Below are 22,840 nucleotides of genomic sequence, written 5' to 3'. Positions count from 1 at the left end.
TTGAATTCACTTAGAATTTTAGTCATTAAGTTGTGTGCTTTTGTCTTTTTTTTTTTTTTAATATGTCTATATAGTTTTTATAATATTTTATTTTACTCGTAGTAATTTTAGTATATGAAGTTAAACTAAATGAAACGTTACCTCGGCAACTACCTATATATTTAATGTTTTTATTTGGTTTTAGACTTTTTAATTTACCCACAATTAGAAGGAAAATAAAAAAAACGGTCTAAGTTTTTGTAACGTTGTCTTCTGCCTCAGCAGCACTAGCGTGCTCGTGTGTCCGTGACGTCAGAGGCGGGTCGCTGTTCAGTGCTGATTCTAGCGGCGCGCGGACTGCGGTGAGCGCTAGCAGGTTTTGCGTACGCTTGACGTCTCCTCTCTCTTTTCACTCTCTCTCCCGTTTCTCCCTCATTCTCCATACCGTCTCCATCCATCCTCCATCAACTCAGACCTCGCGGAAAGAAGGAAATACACCGTTGGAATGGATTCATAACGAGCAGATGAGATGGACGCGTGATCGGAAGAATGGAATCGTTTCACCTTTTTCTCACAATCCTCGCGCTTCGGGCCAGTCTCGCCTCCGCGACAGATCGAAAATTCGGTAAGTGTTTTATAGTGTGTGTGGAATTCCATAGGGAAGGCGAGAAGAAGCGCGAGCGCGAACTCAGTGTCTCCCCTCCGAGTCGATTCCGATGGTTCGTGACTGTTTTGTGGACAGTTTGTGTGTAATCTGACGGGCGGATGAGATGATCTTCCTTATTGAGCGAATAAAGAATCGTCAGGGAATGGAATATCATAATTAAGCTTCATTTCAACACGGGTAAATCCAACAGTCTCTCAATTCTCTGAAATGGCTTGGTTACTTGTTTACATTCAGTGATTTTAAGTCTTGTAATGAGAGACTGTGAAGCTGTTGAACTTCATACAGTCTTTGGGTCATTACATAATTGGGTCCAGAGCTTGAGAAACGATTGTGGACACACGGCCTGTTATCTTATCATGACAAATTCTCATCATGTTATTAGTCTAAACATCAGATGGTTTGTGTGTTCAGGAGGGCCTCTGTCTGCAGACAGTGCAGCAGCACAGGAAATGAAGCATCACAGATTACAGTTCGCCCCTGCTCACAGCATGAACCACAATAACAGAGTTTATACGGGGTCTGTGTGTGTCAGAAACCCAGCCCAGAAAAAGGTCATTCTGACTGTCAGTCATTAGAAACTGCAACCATGGCAACAGGTTGCAGGATGCTTATTTAATATTGACCACATGAATGGCTGAATGGATGTACATTATAAACTGACATAGTAGTCAGTCAAAAGATCAGGACTCAGAGCGTAAAACAGGAGTTCCAAGACTTTCAAAGGTGAATATATATATATATATATATATATATATATATATATATATATATATATATATATATATATATATATATATATATATAACTGAGATGTCTGGTGTGACTACAACTAGTTAGCCAAAAAATATGAAAACACTTTTGAAATTAAATATTTTTTATGTCCTAATTTATACTTAATTTACTCTATGCTTGAGGTTTGTCAGTTCGAAGGCTTAAGAATTATGTTAAAAAATTAAAATAAATAAATTAAAATTTTACATTTAGAGTGATATTGCAGTTACAGATAAATCTAATTTATTGATTGTGTAAAATTAATATATGGGCAAATTTAAAACCTGAGTTAAACCGTTGCACAGAATGATTCATTTAATAGTGAAATTCCAGTTTATTCTATAATTATCTGTCTGTTTCCTGGTGACATTTTAATCTATGCATTAATGCCATATTTATTATTGTTTTAATTTATCAATTTTATTCTATTGTCTGTTTCAAAGGAGCCCAAATGTTTTATTTTGAAGAGCCAAAAAATCTAACTTGATCATGGGCCAAATGTTATAAGCAAAGAAAAATGTTGCAATATATCAAACGATAGTATATTTAAAAATGATAATAAATAATTACATTAACATTTGTAATTATTTATAATAATCAAGTATCCTTTTTATGTAAACAAAAAAAATAATAAACAAAAAATGTTAAAACAAAAATATAAAAAATATTTTTTTTTCTCATTTTTTTTTTATATTAAAATAAATCTTTGATTTAAACCAAATATAAACTGGTAGTTGTGTTAAAGTGATACAACATTTGGCGAAAATTTTTCTTTTAAATAAAATAATGCACTCTGAAGGTTTACCTTTTGGAAATAATTCTCATTCAAAAAAAGGAAGTAGCCTAAGTAATAGATTCTTCAGTAAAATTGTAATTTTGTTTGTCAAAAAGAAATATGCATAATTTTGCTTTGCAATATGTGGTGTTGCATAGTGTATTAATACAAAAATGAAAAGATGTCATTGTTTTTAATTGTTGAAGATTCAATTGTAATTCTCTCCTGTAAAATTACAGGAAATTCATGGCAACTGAGTTGCAGTAAATATACAATAAATTATAATAAATTACAGCATTTTACTGTAATAATGCTACTGTAATCAAAGTAGCACTGCTGTATAAATACAGTACATAACTTTAATGTCTTAAATAACAGTATATTACCTGTATATTACTTGCAGTTAAATTCATGCCAATTAGTTGCCTGGAATTTCCTGTAAAATTATAATACATTTTAAACAGTGTAGATACTGCCACAGGAAGTTACAGAGAGCACATATTACACTCATAAAATATGCTGTTTCAGTGTTAACAGAATTTATTGTCTGTCTATCAATCAAGCTTCTGCACTCAGCCCTCAGATGTTGCCTCATACAGAAGCTGACATCAGGGTTACACAGGAAACTCACCTCGGTGTCTCATCATTTGAGTTGATGAGTCATGAGTGTCAGTGGATGTATTTGAGAGGATGTCAGTGAGGAGACAGTCTGTCCACCATCATTCTGATGAACTGTGACTGCAGCTTCACACTGCCTCTCCCAAAACTGAGCACGCAAACTGCTCTCCATAGTAACAGAAAGGTTTTAATAGAAATATAAAAGCAAGCATGCATTATGACGTTGTTTATGTGTATATGTGTCATGTGTGGGTGCAACCTGTTTGTGTGAATACAATCAAGCATCTTATGAAGAATGAGATGGGTGTGTGTATATTAACTTTCAAATTGTTGAGCTATTTAAATACTTATATGTGTATTATTTGGATGATTAAACAAGGTATTTATAATTTTTAAAGTAAGTAATAAAAATCAAGTGAACATTAGGCTATATGTCCACTGGGCTGTTTAGCTCATTTTAAATGATTATCTAGATAAACATCTTAGGGCTCTGTTGCTACTTTTTCTTTTTTTAAATCAAATCCTTATTTAATCTAATCTTACATTTAATTCATAATGCTTTTTTGCTATTTAAAATATATATGTATATATCAATACACAAGCTGTGAAGACTATTTTATGAATCAGACTAAACATGCAGAACTTTCAGAATTTCGCTGATTATTTGAAACGGGTCAGCTATAATTGATGAGTTTTTTTAAACACACAATCATGACAGTCAACGTTAAAACCAGAACAGATGAAGCAAAGAAGAATCAGGCTTAAATAAAACCAGAAGAACGGATTCACGGCTTGTTAATCACACATGAGTAGATGAGGTAGATGAGTAGATGACTATTCAGATCCTGAGAAATAGCTATTTTCTGCTGAGACACTTGGTGTGAGAGGGTTTGTGTGAGAAGAATTTACTATGAATGATTTGTATGAATGTCAAACACTCTGCGGTAATACCATCACCAGTGAGCAACAGAAATTTTAGACAGTGTCTGACAGTAAAGTTATATCATCATCTTCATGACAGATTTTTGTAACAGCAACATAATTATGTGATGTTTTTGGTTGTTGGTCTTTATGCTGGTGTGATGCGGCTGTGCAGAGCTAAGCCATCTGTCTCAGCTGGTTTAATTAAGAAACAAGAAATCCCAGCTGTTAGGATGAGGATATTGAGCAACTGAATATACGCAAAAATGCTGTGAAGGGATGTTTAACATTTTTCTGCCCTCCCTCTTCTAAAACCTCACCTGCAGAGATATGTTGTACCACAGCAATGCCAATGGTACAAAGGCCGCATGCAGCCCAGAGAAAAAGATTTGATTGCTCAGATTTCTTTAATACCTCAGGAGCTCTCATTTGTAATTCTTTGAAATGCCTTTGTCATTTGTTGCTTTAAATGTTCAAGCTTTTCAATTTGGGTGGATTCTGATCAGTTGTCAATGTATTTATCCTTTATCCATCTGAAAGTGATTACAACAATATTCTTTCTCTGTGTCATTATCATTGTTTCTGTGATCTGGACATCACGATTCTAATAGAATTAGAAGAATTATTCAAATTTTGATAACTGTCCTTTTTGTGGCCCTTTATTTCTATTTCTTAAAATTATTTTTCTCTTTCTCTCAGGCTGCCTGTTTGAAGAGGGTCTGTGTCTGAACTATGAAATCTGTCTTAATGGTAAGTCCCACACACACACACACACATACACACACACACACACATTCTGCACCTGCAGTCTCTGTAGATGACATGCATCATGCTGTTTGATCGAGCACTCGGCTTTTATTTTCATCTGGATTTAGCAGCTGTGTGTTTGTTGTCTAGCATCATCATAAATACAATGCATTTTACATTTATGTCACAACAAATACAGACTCTCACTCATCCTGTCAAAAACACAAACACCAACACCAACACCCATGCTGTGTTTAATATCATTAAATTCTTCTCCGCAAAGGTTGAAAGTCAGTATTTTTTGATGGCATAATATGTTCCCACGTTCTGTCAATGAGAGGGTAATATGAATGAAATCATTCACATGTGGGCCAGGCGATATCAGCCAATCAGACTTAACCTACTCTCTTACTCATATGAATGGGTTATTCTTAATTTCATTCAGTGTGGCCTGACAGGAGAAGATACATCACTGTTTTCTTCAACTCTTTATTGTTCAATTATTAAAAAAAGAAAGAAAGAAAAGAAAACAGAAATATTTATTATTTAATATTGACAATGAAGAGATGAACGTAAGTTTCAAGAAATAGATTTAAAATGACCAAAATAACCTGTGAAAGGTGTTGAATAGAAATAAATAGATGAATAGATAGAAATGGCTCATATATCATAAACATATATAATAATATAAATGTTTATTAACACAAATATTATATATCATTACATATAAACATACTGTTACTGTATAAATGATATCAACAATTATTATAGTAATACACATTAAATAAATATGTGTAAATCCTATTATTAGATAATTAAGTGAATTAAATATTGTACTAATGAAAGTTCCTTTGTCTTATTTGATTCCTTCTTTTTATTTGGAAATGTATAGGCAAAACAAACAGGTAAAATTGGTCATAATAGATGGACTAGTCTGGTATAAATGCAAAAACAGTTTCACAGTATGTAAAAACAAAACAAAAGACTGAGTAAATCTGTTATAGAATTAGAGTTTAGACTCGTTTATAGCTGATATTTTTTTTTCCATTTAATATTGTAATCAAAAATTATTGCACCAAGAAGTATTATTTAGTTTTTACCTCTATTTTTTTACTTCGACATATAGGATCATTTGCATAGCCTACCGAATGATAACACAGAGAGATGTTTCCCCTTGTGTGAGTATAAAAATAGAGATGCAGATGTAATTTTCTGTGCACACACACAGTGTGATCTTACTATCAGGCAGGTGACGGGGACTCCTGTTGGTCCTGTCTCAATTGGCCCTAGTGACTGTTTCTAATAAGCTGAGACTCTTAATAGATATAAACACACACACATACACACACATAGCATGAATTATGTTGGGGGTGGTGGGGGCGCAGTGGATAAGACGCATGTCTTTGGTGTGAGAGACCCGGGTTCGAATCCACTGAGAGGCACCAATGTGTCCCTGAGCAAGACACTTAACCCCTAGTTGCTCCAGAGGCGTGTGACCTCTGACATATATAGCAATTGTAAGTCGCTTTGGATAAAAGCGTCAGCTAAATAAATAAATGTAAATTATACTCGTGCACAAAACTGTCATTCTGAAGTGGCTGTTGATTTGATTTTCTCTGTAGATGGCATGTTGGGCCGCTGTGAGACTGCGCCACTAACAGACGTCTACATGTATGATGTCACGCCAGCAACGGTACAGAGATTCCGCACGCTGCTTCAGAAACTGGCACACAGAGGTCGGTGCATTAATGTCACCATAGAAACCGCACCCATCACCGTCACCATGGTTATAAAGGCTACACCTAGAGTTCCTCAGAAGTCAAGGATCATATCATAGGCTCTGTGTGTGTGTGACAGTTCATGTAAGATGAGTGTTTGTTCTGCTTTCATTCTGTTCCTGCAGGGTTGTCTTGGGAAGATGATATCACACAACAAGTTTTATCGAACGAGTTCTCAAAACTACGCAGAGTTTCCCTACCATTACCAGAGCCCAGGTAAAGCACACTAGCATTTGCCAGTTAGTTCTCATTTGCATAGACCATGCCCAAACCAGCTCCATATAAGGGCTTTCCACACAACGTATGGCTTTTCATCTAGCATAGCATGCTCTTTAAAGATGTTCACTTCCCTTAAAGACAAATTGCAAGATCCTCGAGCATAATACCATCCTCAAAACCAGCTCAAAGACTATAAAAACCTTTTATATATAGCTCTCATTAGCCAGCTATACACTGACTTGAGATTTATGCAGATTATTTGATTTATCTGAGATTTATGCAGACAAACCTTGCAGCTCAAACTATAATGCACGGTCTTATTTTTATGTATGTATGAAATTTCATCTTAACACATTTATAACACTACTCAGCATTTTTGTGAATGTGTGGTTATTGGTGTTCCTACATTTTTCCATAAATGTTCAAATAAATTTTAGTACGGAAAACAATTCAAAGGCAGTACAGAAGAAAGTTCTTAGGCAGATTTCATGCATGGTTAGTGAATGAGACTAAATGTTTTTGTTAAGCGTTATGAGGGCACATAGATTTTAATAAAATAATAATGTGCAAAGATAAATCATTTATAATTAACTCTGCAATATTCAATAAAAAGTTTCAATTTTTATTACATGTTAATATTTTAAAAGAAATTAAATGGAGACTTTTATCTTTATTAGTCTCCTACTTTTCTCCTGCAAAAAAGCCTTTGTCTCTTACAGTTGTAAAACATCAGTAATCTCACACACTGTGCTCAGATTTGCTTTAACTCATTAAACTAATCAAATGTCAGAGTGAGAATTTAATATGAAAATTTTTCGTGGTAATCCCCCTAAACCAAATTATCTACTATACTCGCCACGTTAATTTTACAGCTTTGTATAGTCTATTCTCAATTCAGTTATATCAGTTCATCTGAGTAAAAGTTAATTAAATGATACATAATTGATAGAAGTAGGAGGTTTAGCAACACAGTATATTCACAATACATTCATAGTCATAGTTGTATAGTTTCACAATAAATACAGTTTAAAGAAGCTTTACAGAGAATGTAATTTATCTCTTATTATTACACGTGATAGCCCTGCCAAATGATTCTTATAGTTAGGCTTGTTTTTATATTCTGACAGGCCGCAGGGTTATGGGACTCCTGTTGGAGACAGGAGAATGAAATCATCCGAGGCTGAGGTTAGGAAGACCCTGAAATACCTGCAGCAGCTGGGACTGTTTCCAAAAACATCACACAAGGTGCGTAAGTGTGTGTGTCCCAGGGCTGTGGTTTCGGTTCGCGTTAGGTCAGAAATTCACATTGGGCATCAAGTGGTGACCGAACACATTAGTAGAATTGTTCATCAAATCAAAGTAAACAGAAATCTTGAATAGGAAAATGGACAATTTGTTAAATGCACAAACACAGCAATTTACTAGTATATATATATATATATATATATATATATATATATATATATATATATATATATATATATATATATATATATATATATATATATATATATATATATAAATGATAATAGTAGCCGAAAATGGTTTAAATGTGTATATTCATCCTGTGTAGGGGGTGGAGCTTCACTATCATCGCCCAGAATCTGACTCCTCCCCTCCTGAGTTCATTCCAGAGGTGCCCTATCGATCAAAGTCCTACCCTGATCTCAGTCAATACCAGAGTGATGCAGCACAAGCTCCCCAGCAGGAAGAGAGGTCAGACCTGCTCACAGCCGCTCTACAGAAGTATTTCTCCAAGAACAAACCATCTCAGCCTGATCTGAGGGACAGATCCAGAACGGACCGACTCTACTTAAAAGATGGATCAACAAAGTCTTCCGCCAGTGACTCTCTTACACCTGTAGATGGTATGATGTTATTTTCTTTTCCTTCTTGCACCTGTTCACATGCAGAATATTAAAGCTTGTCTTTCCATGGACAATAAAGCAACACACAGTACCATAGAAAAAGTGCAGAATAGACTGTTGCACTCCAACAATAGCTTTATGTGAGGAGCATGCCAAAATTTTATGATTTTGTATGTAATTTTTCATTAATTTAGTAGAAAAAATTACAAATACACATATCCCAGTGTAATGCAAAGAGGGTTTTTTGGGGGGGTTGCTTTTTAACTAGTGACACAGTAATTAGTAATTTTAAAATAAGTAAAAAGTACTTTCAAAATCTTGGTGTGTGGCATGTGGAGCAAATAACATAGAACATATAAAATAAAAAATGCAATAAAATAAACAATACAATTATTTTTACCTTAAATATTTTTCTAATTTTTTCTAAATAATAGTAATTGTCTTATGAATTATTTGAATTTGATATCATTATCATTACTGTCCAGATCTTAATGTGAAAAAATATTTTCTTTTTTTCACAGAATCCTTCATCTGGAAAGTTCTGCGTAATGTGGGAAGGGACAGTGTGGATGTGAAGAGTCTGAAGACAGCAGAACTGGATAAACTTGCTGTGCTTATCACAGACGCTCTGCAGGTGGTGGAACAGCAGGCACGTCAAGGAGAAACGCCCCGAGACCTGGAGACACAGCAGAGCTCTGAGGATGAGGCAGAAGACATGCAATATGACAACCAGCATCCTGAGAGTTATGCAATGCATCAAACCCCTGAGGACAATGCTCAGAATCAGAGGGAAGAGGATGAGGAAAATTCATCTGTCAGTCAGAAGACAGTCCAAACCATCTCGCCTGTGACAGGTAACATCTTCTAAAGCAAATCCATTCACTCATACATAGAGAAGCATTTATAATGATCATGATTTTTCTTTTACAGAGGGACAGAGAGTAGTGGAGGAGAGGAGAACTATGGACAACATGGTAGTACTAGTGATGGTTGTATTAGGCCATAAACATACTTTATGCAAATACACAAACACCAATGTTTTCTGGCCACTCTTAATGTTAGATCTGCAAACCTCGAAATAAAATGTCAAAGTAGAATCTACCTTGAAAGAACTGGTATTCATTAGAATTGGCAACTTTTCAGGTTTTCAGATTTTCCTGTATGGGATTGATTGAATGATAAATAAATATGATGTGGAATTAATTTGAAATTCACCTGTGTCTATTTCCTGTTTAAGCAGGATGTGGGCTTTTTAGGAAAGCTGCTGGAGTACCTGGATAAAACCTCTAACTCCGAACCAGAACCTGTTAATAGGGGACAGGGTGTGTCTGTGGAGACCGTTCGTAGCCGGACGACACAACGAGAAGTGGGGATGCAGAAAAAGGCCATAGAGAGAGTGGAGGAGGTAGAAGGCTGGCTCCATGCAGCAGCTTTAGCACCCTCCTCTGGGCTGAAGGAAAACCCTGCACCACACCGCAAAAACATGAAAGTACAGGATCTTCAGCTGGATGTCCAAAGCAACGCTAAAAATGACATATATGGATACATTATTACTGACACAGAGTGAGATATTTACATGTGAAGCTCTCTCTCCCTCTTTTCCTTTCTCTCTCAGTTAAATTTTATTGGCCAGTTTCTACACAAAATATTGCCAAAACATTCAGTCAGTTCATAAGCAATACTGTACTGGGAACAATTCCCACACCATGCTGTGTTTATTTGATCATCAACAAAAAAAATACAGTAAAAACAATAATGTAAAATAGAAAATATAATTACAATTTAAAATAACTGTTTTAGGTTTTAATATATTTTCAAATGTAATTTATTCCTGTGATGACAAAGCTGAATTTTCAGCAGTCATTAGTGCAGTTTTCAGTGTCACATGATCCTTCAGAAAGCATTAGAAAGTGTTGATCTGGTGCTAAAATATTTATAAGGATTCAGGATTGTTTAAGTAGTAGAAAGTTTGCAAGAATTGCATGTATTTGAAATATTGTTTGTAACATAAATTTACAATATTTACAGTAGCTTCTGATCAATTAAATGCATCCTAATAAATGCATTATAACATTATTAAGTAAACATTAAAAATAATCTTAAAGTCCCCAATATTGTATAACAATTTTGTGCTTTACTTATTATTATAATTGTTATTGCAGTAGAATTAATAGCTTTTTAAGATCTCTTTTTAAAAAGAAAACATGTTTCTTTCTCTCTGGATCAGGAATCTTTCCACTGATAAGGGTTTGGAACTGATGGCTTTGGTGGCTCGTATTGCGAAGATTCAAATGACGGATTTCTCAGAGCTCTCGTGAGTCATGATTTTTTTTTATTTTGATATCTTGGACAAGAGAATAGGTTTAGAATATAATTGTAAATTTAGAAATGAAGTTGAGTAAAATATATATTTAAGTTATAATGGAAGGCATATTTAAATCCTAGTAGATTTATAAACATAGTTACAGTCAGCATGAAACGAAAATTTACTGTGTTCTCCATTTTTCTATGTTTTATTCATGTATATGTTTTATCTTTTAAAAATGATTTACTTCATATTTTTTTAATAAAATATCATAAATTGATCTTCTGGTGAAAAACAGGATTTTCTTTGGTGCCTGACTTCTCCTGACTTCTCATTTAGTCCACTTAAACTCAACCCTTTCTTACAATCAACTGCAAGCTCGCATTCAGTTCTGCCTCTATTCATCAACGACTGATGCACAGAACCAAGTCCCCAACCTACATTTTTTTTTTTAAATAGAAAAAAAATAATAATAATTTCACTTAAATGTACATCACAATACAGAAGACAAGATCTCCTTCTACTTCCTTTACATCATTACTTTTTTAAGGTCTGAGAATAATTTAGTGGGTGACTGTTTAGTTTTTCAAAATGCAATGAATTGTATTTATACGTTTTATGGTGTCATGAAACAGAACAATGCAACACAGGTAATGTATTATCCAAGCAACAGGTTTATTGCAGGTTGAAACATACAAGCATTGATAGCAGGTCAGTAATGGGTAAATAGATCAATGCAGAGGTGGTGGCAGTGGATAAGTCTTATCTGTCTCAGGTTAGGGATCAATGGTGTTTGTGAACTGGATCTTGAAGCAGGAGGCAGGCAACTGAAGACTGTGTGTCTTCAGCCGTTTGATCATCGATGGACCACTGAATAGAGCTGACTATGATGGCTGAAGGTAGAATGGGCTCTGGAGGAGTGGGATCTTCTTCGGGATGATATACATGAGACAGAGCATCAGCTTTCTGGTTCTTAATCCCGGGACGGTAAGTCACCGTGAAGTTGAATCTGGTGACGAAGATAGCCGAGTGAGCTTGACAGGTGTCACAGATACTCAAGATTGTGGTGGTCAGTGATGACTTCAAAAGGATGTTTAGCTCCTTACAGGCAGTGGCACCTTTCCTCTAAAGCCAGTTTAATTGCCAGCGGTTCACAGTTGCCGATGCTTTAGTTGGACTCCTCCGGGGACAGTCAAAGGCACATGGATGGAGTTTGGGAAGCTCACCCTGCCCCTAAGAGAGCATTGCTTCTACCCTAGTTGTGGATACGTCAGTCTCGGCGATGAAGTGGAGTTCAGGAGTAATACAACATACTTTTTGGAGTTGGCTGAAGGCGGTCGTAGCTTCGGAGTTCCAGGACAGAGACTTGGCCCCATTGCGTAACAAGGAGATGAGAGGTGAACAGATCTTACTGAAGCTGATGATGAAACTCCTGTAAAAGTTTGCAAGTCCAAAGAAGCACTGCCGTTCCTTGATGGACAGTTCCTTCCGACAGTTTGTACAGCATAACAAATTACTCGTAGTGGCCTGATGACGTGACAAACTCTGTTTTACATTCATCACCCTCATGTATCCGAACAAGGTTATATGCACTCTGTAAGTCCAAATTTGTGAAGATGCAAGCTCCCTGTAACTGCTCCAGGGCTGTGGGGACAAGAGGAAGAGGGTACAGGAACTTGACCATCAGGGAGCTGAGATGCACGGTAGTCGATGCATGGGTGCAAGCGTCCGTCCTTTTTTCCAACGAATGAGAAATTTGAAGCAGCAGGGGAAGTGGATGGATGGATGGATGAATTCTTGCTTAAGAGTCTCCTCAATACACTCCTCCAGGTCCTTTTGTTCCAGGATGGACAGTAGGTAGACTTTACCACATGGTAGTGTGGCCCCAGGCAGCAGGTAGATTGCACAGTCCCGTGGCTGGTGAGGTGGAGGTTGGAATGGCCAGTATTCTTGAAGAATATCTTGCTGCTTGTTGGTGGCAGGACTCTCAATGGTAGTGGAACACACAGCAACATTTCCGGAAGAAGAGATTGATTTCTGAAGGAATTATTTGAAAGCGGTCTTCTTGACAAGTTCACAAAGTAGTTCTCACTCCACTATTGAAGTTCTCCAGTGTTCCAGCCAATGAGAGGAGCAGGTTGTGATCAACGCGGTCTCATTCCACCCACTAGCAGCTGCTAGAGTGTGGAACTGAAGAGCATAGGCCGTGACTAAAGATTTTCCTTGACGGAGCTGGTAAAGTTGATCTTGCACAGAGATTTAAGTGGTAGTTTGTCCAAAGACATCTTTGAAATGCATGGTGAAAGCCACTTAAGATTTGGAAATGGGCCATTTCCAAATCTTAAGTGGCTTTTACCATGCATTTCAAAGATGTCTTCTGTCAAACTACCACTTAAATCTCTGTGCAAGATCAACTTTACCAGCTCCGTCAAGGAAAATCTTATGTATGTGCCATACATGCCCACTGCAGTGCTCTGTCCAGATAACAGTGAAATTATTATTATTGGCAAACAACTGTGGCTGCATTTCATAGAACAGAGAGCATTGTAATAGGAACCTGCTCCATTCGCTGTCCGGGCCAAGGGACTGGTGGAAGCAGATGGCGAAGAAGTGGTGATGGGTGGCAGATTACACTCTTATCTATTGCAGGTTTAGGATCATTGGTATTTGTGAGCTGGATTTTGAAGCAGGAGGTGGGGAACTGAAGTCTGAAGGAGGTCAGCGTGGATCGCTCAGGTAAGTGCATGCAGGTAGGTTGTCGGGTAAGTGTCCAGGAGTGAACGACAGGACCAGACAATGGTGAACTGAAGTGTGCAGGATTAAAGACTGTGTGGTTGATGAGCAGTGACAGGTGGGCAGAGTGTTGGGGTCTGGTGCTGTGGATGCTGCTGACTCTTTGACATATGGTTAAAACACTAATATTAGGTATATTTAATATTTATTGGGCACTGACACAATTCCTCAAAAATAATTTGCTGTGTGTTTGTGTATTTGTATAGTGTTGTTAGCCCAGCTGTGATATTTCAGGTCCGTCCAAATGCTCAGAACATCACTACAGCGGATGTGGCTAATATGGCAGGTTAGTTTAGTGAGAGTTACCTATGCACATGATATACAAGATACGTTTTTTTTTTCTTTCACGAATGCCTCTGTTCAGATGTCCACTAAATTTGATTCTCCTCTTATATCAGTCAGTCGGAAGCATGAATTAGAGAAAGAAGTGGAAGTCAAGATTGTAGAGGCTGGAGTCACTGATGTAAGATTCTTTCCACTTTATTTCATTTCATTTCATTTCATTGTCATCTTTTCCCAAGGTGTGATATTCCCATTGTTAAGTTAATATCCAAATGGAATAAAATACAATTCTGTAATATGAATGTTTAAAATATACTGTATAAATACGGTTGGCAATCAAATCGATGCAAAAATTTAAATTGGTTGAATCATATATGGAGAACCCCCAAAAAGTTATTCAAGGAACTTGCAGAATGGAGCTCGTAAGTCCTGCAAAATAGCTGAAGATGTCTAATAGTTTACCTAGTAACATCTTAAGGTTTTGAGGCATTTGAATCATGTAATAAACCTACCCAGGTTCACAATATGATCGAAGTCACCTTCAAAAGGATGGCGAAAGGTTCTCCATGAGGTTCTGCCAGTGTCTGAGAAATAAAGAACAAAATAATAACACATTCTGACCATAACTGTAGCATTGTCTTTGTAATATATATTGGCTTTAGAAAGACAAATGCACTTTCACATTTTTTTTATTTCGACTTGTCTTTGTCTTTCTTTAAAGAGGAGCAAACTGAATCAGATTCCCACTAAGTACAGTCGCTCCGAGTCTCTGAAGTTTCTGATTTTGACTGTGATTTCCATCATCTGTATAACTGGAGTATTGCTGGCATCCGGTGTGATCTACTGTCTGCGTCACCGCTCTCATCACAAACTCAAAAAAAAGCTCACCAACCTTGGATCTGACCCCACCACTGATGCCACTGCTTCCTACCAGGTACCATAGAGAGTGTGTGTGTGCAGGGCTGTTTGTTTGAGATTATTTCCTGGATTGATATATGAGATTTCCATCTCTCTCTAGGAACTGTGTAGGCAGCGAATGGCAGTAAAACCTCCTGTAGAGAAGTTGGATCCTATTCACTCTTCTCGTATAAACAGTTTGTCCTCTCAGCTGAGTGACGGCCCATTGCCAAGCCCCTCTGCACGCACTAGCACCTCCTCCTGGAGCGAAGAGCCTGCCCACTCCAACATGGACATCTCTACTGGTCACATGATACTGGTACATAAACCAACACGAAAACACTGTTGAACTTTTAAAATGCAACACAGATGCTTTTATTCAGTGATAACTGGTACCATGGCAAAGTTTATATCTTCATTAGCAAACATTAAAACCTTTTTTTTTATGAATGTATCATTATGTATAGTCTTAAAAATAAGACATTAACTCCTAAGTATTACAATGTAGTTTTAAATCTTGTTTTAATTTCATTAACTTATTTAAAATCATAACATTTTATCTTTTTAATTTATTTTTTCAAATCTATTATTGTTATTTGTTGTTTATTTGTAGTAGCTATTAGAGCGAGGATTGACAAATGAAGTTCATTATTGTTTTATAAAAATGAGAATGCGCAGATATTTCTGGTATGTAAAAAAGCATTAGATTGTTATTTTTTGTTAGTGGTTAATGTATAATGTCTTTTTTTTCATATTTAAAAAGAGGTCACTTATGCTCACCAAGGCTGTATTCATTTAATAAAAAAACAGTGAAACCATTAAATATTGTGTAATATAATTACAATAGTGAATTACAATTTTTTACAATTTTTCATTTGCATATTTTCCAGTTAAATTAATTTGTGTGGTGGCAAAGCAGCTATTAAACTTAGCTGAAATAAATTATTTAATTTCTTAAAAAAATAAACAATATACGGACTCCAAACTATTTACACTGTAGTGTGAGTTTCCATTTCATTAGGGACTAGTGAATTCTCTTTTGCCATTGGATAATTGTACATTACTCTCAAAAACATCCTGAATGTTTCTCTGTATACACACATAGGCATATATGGAGGACCACCTGAAAAATAAGAATCGTTTGGAGTCGGAGTGGGAGGCTCTGTGTGCGTACCAGGCTGAGCCCAATGCCACCACCATTGGCCAGAGAGATGGCAATGTCAAGAAAAACCGTGCAAGCATAGTCATAGCCTGTGAGTCACACACACACAAACATATCCACTTTCAGGGTGCTTTGTTTGTTCAAGTACTGTAACCATTAGTGTGTTATTGAACTTCTGTGATGTAACTGAACTTTTCAGGTTACACAATAAAATGTTTGTTTGTTTTATACAGATGATCATTGCAGAATAACTCTGAAGGTGGAGAACAATCAAGGCACCTCGGACTACATCAATGCCAGCCCAATCGTGAGCCAAAACTACATACAATACTTCAGCAGAAAGCAACAAACTAGCTCAATCAGCACACTACATACAGAGTGCAAACACTACTACATCACATACTAGATAAACCATTAGGTTTGCTGCAGGGTGACTGCATCAGTAGAAAATACTTAGAGTTAATTACTTTGGATAGAAGGCATTGCTTGTCTGAGGACCATGAAAAAACTAAGAAACTGAGACTTGCTTTATCAACACTATATGCCGAAGACACTTAACTGGTTGCTATTTGCTGTCACAGTTAAAGTTATTTAACAAAATATTTAGCCGTCAACCTATCTCTCAGAACCATGCAGTATGGTAAATTTCCATGAAGCAAGTTGTATGCAGTCCAGATTTTATTAACACGTTTGCAGCATTAGCTGATTTGCATATATGAATTGGGATAATGATGCAGACAGTGCATCCAAATAACCAACACTATTAGTGGGCGTAATTCATTCTTTGTGTTTCAATTCTCTTTCTCATGTGTATTATTGAAACCACATTCAGATTATGTAATGCAGAGGGGTTGATTGTGTTGTTTCTTACTCTTAGATGGATCATGACCCACGTAATCCTGCATACATTGCCACTCAGGGCCCACTGCCCTCCACCGTGGCTGACTTCTGGCAGGTAAACTGCATTATTTGTTTGTAAGCTTGCATAAATGGTTTGGGCAGCCTTGTAGATCGTGTTGTAGAAGGTCTGGGAGAGTCTGTGTGTGTGCAGATGGTCATAAAGAGTGTGTACGGGATGTGTCTGTGTAATGTGTGTGTTCTCGTGCAGATGGTCATGCAGTGTGTATGTTGTGTGTGTTCTCTTGCAGATGGTCTGGGAGAGCGGTTGTGTGGTGGTTGTCATGCTTACTCCTCTCACTGAGAACGGTGTGAAGCAGTGTTACCACTACTGGCCGGATGAAGGCTCCAATCTCTACCACATTTATGAGGTACTGTACATGCAAATATTGAATATACAGAGTGAGGATAGCTATCGTATTTTCCGAAATATGAGTCACACTTTTTTTCATAGTTTGGCTGGGCCTGCGACTTATAGTCAGGTGCGACTTATTTATCAAAAGTTAATTTGACATGAACAGAGAGAAATGAACCAAGAGAAAACATTATATATTTTTTTCTATCCTGCCCACAGTGTAGGGATATTTTAACTGCTATGTCATGCTGTTTGGTATATTAACTCTTTTTTTCCTCATATGTGTGTGTGTAGGTTAATCTGGTTTCTGAGCATGTGTGGTGTGATGATTTCCTGGTTCGGAGTTTTTATCTGAAGAACATGCAGACTAATGAGACCCGTACGGTCACGCAGTTCCACTATCACACCTGGCTAAGTGACCAAACGCCCGAAACCAGCCAAACCCTGCTTGACTTCCGCAGGTACGCCTATGAAAGCATGAGCGTGTGCATGTGTTTCCTGTGTGTTGTGCAAGTCTATGTGTGTTTGTGTGTGTGTGTGTGTGTGTGTGTTTGTCAGCTCCTGAGCGGTTGCCAGTGTCATTTTTGTGGTCGTGCAGCTAGTTCACTGGCTCCAGTTGCATAGTCACAAAAGTGATCATTGACAACTGCGACTCTGCATCCAAGTGCACCCTGGGATTCCAGCCCCTTTCTCTCTCTTTACCCTAAATCTGTTCAACCTTTCTGTCTGCTAACATCTGACCCATGATTTCCTCCTTTTCTTCCCCTCTTAACTACAGTTCACTGCTCTCTCTGTCTTTCTTATTTATTCAGTGTTTCTCCAATCAGAATGGTTGTGTTTTGTTCCTGGCCCTGCTCCCGCTCATCTGAATAAACCTAGCAACAGGGTTTATAAGCATAAACCAGTAACATATCTGAAGCTAATATGACTGTATGCTTGTTCGGATCAGGTTTTGTCTATACTGTGCTGAGCAAACAGCTTAGTAAATAGAACTGTTTAAGAAATTAATTAATAGAATAATGAATAATGTTTGAATGAAAATCAAAAAAGGTGTGTATTAGGGTTAGGTTCAGGGGTTGTGGATAGAAAATATTGTTAGCTTAGTATAAAGTCAATGGAAGTCAATGGAAAGCTCTCAACATGAAAGAAAAACAAACAACATGTGAGATTTGTCCTATGTAATTAATCTTCTTTAATCCCTAAATCCTCAAATGATGGTGTTTTTATTATCATTTTGATGTCGAAACCTTCTTTTAATGCCTTTAAATATAAATATATTAATATTAAAATTTCTTACTGACCCCAAAATTTTGAACAGTAGTGTATTTAATTTTTTTTATATATACTTTATTACATAAAATATACTCAGCACTTCATCCTTTTCTATAGAGCTTATAGCTGCATCAGGTTTCATATGTCTGTGTGTCTGTGTTTATGATTGTATGTATGACTTCTTTCCAATAGGAAAGTAAACAAATGCTACCGTGGAAGATCCTGCCCTGTCATTGTTCACTGCAGGCAAGTACAAACACACACTTGAATAATGTGATATTTGATATAACGTTTCGTTTATAATGTAATATTACTTCCAGTTAGAGAATCCACAACTTCTGTCAACTTTATAAAAATATTTTATGCAAGAAGTAAAATACAGTAAATAAATCATGTATTCAAAACAGATGTTCACTAAATGAGCAAAAGCAAAAAGGATATTCAATAATTTTCATATTTGTGTGACAGTGCACGATAATAAAAAGAGATATTTACCAATGTGTTTTACTAAAACATAAAATAAAAAAAACGTTTTCTGTTGCCATGAAATATTGGAAACATTCACGAGTGAAATGCCTTATAGACCAACGCTACTTTTGCGTCATCGAAGGGTAATGCCCCTTTTGGGGGAAAACAAACGGATTCCCCTTATACAGAACTCGCTCTAGTTTCTTGATAGCAAAAATGGCACAAACACACACACTCTCTTTGCCGGCAGAGGACCGTGAGCAGTATTTAAAGAAGCTACTGGATACGGTGTTTACAGAGGTGTCCCTTTGAAATGGTCGAAAACTGGATTAATGAAATACAGACTATTCAGACATCTAACGTTACCATTATCAAGCATCCTATTATTTGTCATTAACACACTCACAGTTTGATAAACTAGACGATGAGGCCATGTCAAGAGGAGTCGGTGGTTTACTTGGATCATATTTCACTTGATTTAAGCTATTGACAGTTTTGTTGTAGACTAGCTATACTACTCAGAACGTTTGCTCTCATTAGGCAGGCTACCTTGGCTGTTAACTGATTTTACATTTGAAATATTCGCAGGCTAGGACTAAACAATGTATGTTAAAAAAAAGTTTCTGACAGGCCTGTACAAATCAGAAACAATGAAAAACAAAAGGTCCCTGGAGCGAGTTCTGTATAAGGGGAATCCGTTTGTTTTCCCCCAAAAAGGTGCGTTACCCTTTGATGACGCAAAAGTAACGTTGGTCTAAAGACAACCATTAACTACTTTTTCAATATTTATTTAAAACCCAACACAAACTCTCAGATGTTCAGCAGGCCATATTCAGGGCACTTTTGGCTTAGTAAACATGGTTTTAAGAGTACAAAAGCTAAAGATGCACTTACTCGCCAATGCTGTGTTTGTTGTGTCATGCGGTGGCCGCAACTACCAAAAGACAGATGGTTGGAAGAAAACATGTTTGGCTGTTTTCCCTGCCCATGGTGTCATAATGACATCAGTAGGAAGACAAAGTCATGTGAGAGGCAGAACAAGTTGTTACAGTTTGACTAAAGGGTAAAAAAAGACAAGGTTTATTAAAGGAACAGTTAACCCAACAATGTATTCAGATTCAGGCCATCCAAGATTTAGATGGGTATTTTTCTTTCATCAGAACAGATTTTGAGAGATTTACCATTACATCACTTTCTCACCAATGGATCTGCAGTGAATGGGTGCCCTCAGAATAAGAGTTCAAAAAGCAGATAAAAACATCACAATAATCCACAAGTTATCCACACTACTCAAGCCTATCAATTAATGTCTTGTGAAGCGTAAAGCTGCATTTTTGTAATAAATCCATTAAGATGTCCATAATCCGTAATATTGCTTTTTCCAGCGGATTAAGGATTGTTGTAGACTGGACTGGTATTTTAAAGTTAAAAGGCTGTAATGGTAGATTTGTTTCTTAGAAACACTCAGCTTTTTACTTCAAAATACATTAATTGATGGACTGGAGTCGTGTGGATTATTGTGATGTTTTTATCAGCAGTTTGGACTCTCATTCTGACGGTCTGGCTGAATTCTATTTTTTTATCTTGCTTTTCTCCATCAGTGACGGAGCTGGACGGACTGGGACATACATTTTGATTGACATGGTGTTGAATAAAATGGCCAAAGGTAAAGACAAAGAAAGTTGATTATCAGATATCAGTGGGTGTTCAGTAATATTTTTCACATTGTGGAGGTCAGTATAAATATTGATGCAAAAATGCTTTGCTTTACAGGTGCAAAAGAGATTGATATTGCTGCTACGCTGGAACACCTGAGAGACCAGAGACCCGGCATGGTTCAGACCAAGGTATATTCACACACATACCCACAAATACTCTGAAACACACAATCTCTTTTCATGCTGACACATGCTGTGTCTGTGTCTTTCTCAGGATCAGTTTGAGTTTGCACTGACGACTGTAGCTGAAGAGGTGAACGCTATTCTCAAAGTCCTGCCACAGTGATACTTCCTTCTTCTTACTTTTCTCATTCTGTATATAAACTGGTCCCATTTCTGAGAGGATACATGTCCTAAAGAATCTATTTTGTCTGTAAATTATATGTAATGGTAATTAGGAATTGTGTATTGTTTTAATTTTGTGTAATTATAAAAACTTCATTTTATTTTTCTCTGTCATTGTTTCAGATTTTAATTACTCTCTCATCATGGCTATTTATTTTGCACATTGCAAATAAATATATAGTTAATTGGACCTGAATTTATTAAACTAATCTGTATGTGCTTCGTTATAGAACTGTGTTCTATGAGTTGTGACAACTGCAGTTTATCTGATCATTAGAGACTTGTACAAAGCCTAAACATCTTTCATGGAAACAATTGCTGCCTTTCCAAGCCAAGGAAACGCTCACTAAATCATGATGTTTAACTTGACCCGAACTTTTATCATAAGACTATATACTCTTGGGAAGCACTACCACTTTAATTTGGTGTTAAAATGTTATCTGTGCACACAAAAAGTGTGGACAGCAAGAAGAAATGCATGCAAGACCGGTGCAGTTGTGCTTTATGAACTTCCAGTAAACTTGTGCATAGAAAATGTAAACAAATAAAGACTTAATTTTTATTGTGAGATTACAAATACAGTGATATCCGTGCTTTTATCAAGAAGTTTCATGAGTATAAGGAGGAGTTCAGGTCAATAAATATCCACAAGAGCAAAAAACATTCACTTTAATAAGAAGCATCAAAGCAAACAAGAGAATAAGGTTGGGATAAGGGGCCTGACTCGAAAAACACCTCCTACACCAACATGTAAACCTATATCAGGCTGTTCCTGCACTGTCTGCAAAGATTCATTAGCGGATGTGCTGTAAAAGAGATTTTGTGATGGGCCGGTTTGTTTCTGTAACCTGTCTTGACTGTACGAGTAATCATTGTTAAAACCTCAATGATGAGATCGATTCATTACTAACAAGCTCATCTGTATGACTAAGTTTAGTCTGTGGATATTTCAATTCAACATTAACAGACTGTCAGTGTGTATTGCAACTGAATAACTGAAGCTGTTTTGATCCAGTGCAGCTCCATAATAAAGTTTCATGTGTTTGTTAAGTAAAGCACAAAGTCCTGAGTGTTTAAACACGCATACACATTCATTCTCAACCATGTGTTTACACACAGTTTAATAAACTACTTATTTTGGCATTTGACATTGGTGAAAGCTTATGTTGTTTCAAGCTAGCGCAGCTAACCCATCTTTGGAAACATCAGTTACAAAAGACCTTATTTATAGTTTTAGCAGGGTGTTTTTTTAGAAGATCCAGTAACAGTGGAGATCACACTTTAACCATAGAGACTGTCTTTGTAGAAATGCACAAACTGTTCATGATAGGGAAAGGAAAACCTGTATTTGAGAATTTCTGCAAGTTACTGCATGATGCTGTTTTTTTTTTCTTTTCATAATTTAAGTTTCTATTGGATTTTCTATACAGTATATTGCATCAGATGCATTTTATGAAGGTGTTTTCTGGTTAAGTCTAGATGGGATACAGCCATGGCCAGATTATCCTGCTGTGCATGGGTTATGGGAACAACAATACTGTATCATTTTTGTCAAGCTGATACTGAACAACAATTAATTACTGTATTTGCATTATTGTAAGGTTAGGTTTAATGTTGGGGGTAGCATCTAATATGTATCAAATGTAATTTATTTTTATTTTCCAGCAGTAGCTACATCCTTTCTAGCCACAAGTTTTCTCTTCTTCCTTACTCCTGGCAAAAGAAGGTATTCATTGAAATATCTCCTCTTTTTATTTTCTTAATTTCACCACAATGAGTACATATTCTTTACTTTAATGCGTCATTGCCTTAATAACATGTATATTAAACACTATTTCAGAAACTGACATCTGAAGACATGCAATGTGAAACGTGTTGGGTATAATGTAGTGGTTGTTGTTTTTTTTTTAGATAATTTAATAAAGTGTGTTAAATCAATCTCTCTCTCTCTATTAATTAGAGAACACAGAGACTATATAATCTCACTGTAGTGTTTAAGTGCT

The 22,840-nt window shown here is 36.5% G+C and overlaps 1 protein-coding gene across 2 annotated transcripts; it reads left to right on the top strand.

Moving 5' to 3' along the window:
- Positions 1–310: 310 nt before the first annotated feature.
- On the top strand, positions 311–22,085 carry LOC113120707 (receptor-type tyrosine-protein phosphatase N2). 2 transcript variants are annotated; one of them, XM_026290696.1, is made up of 23 exons: positions 311–604; positions 4,431–4,481; positions 6,101–6,214; positions 6,382–6,472; positions 7,603–7,720; positions 8,049–8,343; positions 8,865–9,197; positions 9,274–9,317; positions 9,584–9,906; positions 10,571–10,657; positions 13,648–13,727; positions 13,840–13,904; positions 14,445–14,657; positions 14,742–14,939; positions 15,726–15,873; positions 16,016–16,089; positions 16,660–16,737; positions 16,931–17,050; positions 17,329–17,495; positions 18,499–18,552; positions 20,376–20,440; positions 20,548–20,621; positions 20,707–22,085. In XM_026290696.1, exons 1-23 carry the CDS (start codon positions 529–531, stop codon positions 20,776–20,778), a joined length of 2,940 nt encoding a protein of 979 aa, XP_026146481.1. In that variant the 5' UTR covers positions 311–528; the 3' UTR covers positions 20,779–22,085. The 2 variants fall into 2 exon arrangements, with proteins under 2 accessions (XP_026146481.1, XP_026146471.1); XM_026290686.1 differs by having other exon boundaries at positions 9,581–9,906.
- Positions 22,086–22,840: the final 755 nt, after the last annotated feature.

The sequence above is a fragment of the Carassius auratus genome, chromosome 2 (assembly GCF_003368295.1).
Source record: "Carassius auratus strain Wakin chromosome 2, ASM336829v1, whole genome shotgun sequence".
NCBI classification, from domain to species: domain Eukaryota; kingdom Metazoa; phylum Chordata; class Actinopteri; order Cypriniformes; family Cyprinidae; genus Carassius; species Carassius auratus.
The sequence above is the reverse complement of the archived record's forward strand: the minus strand, read 5'-3'. Positions and strand labels throughout refer to the sequence as shown.

Bases quoted from the DNA above. Each gene is read 5' to 3' on its own strand.
- LOC113120707 (XM_026290686.1), top strand. From the start codon at position 529: ATGGAATCGTTTCACCTTTTTCTCACAATCCTCGCGCTTCGGGCCAGT. The intron at 16,738-16,930 runs GTAAACTGCATT...GTTCTCTTGCAG, and splicing joins CCGTGGCTGACTTCTGGCAG to ATGGTCTGGGAGAGCGGTTG. The intron at 20,441-20,547 runs GTAAAGACAAAG...TTTGCTTTACAG, and splicing joins GTTGAATAAAATGGCCAAAG to GTGCAAAAGAGATTGATATT.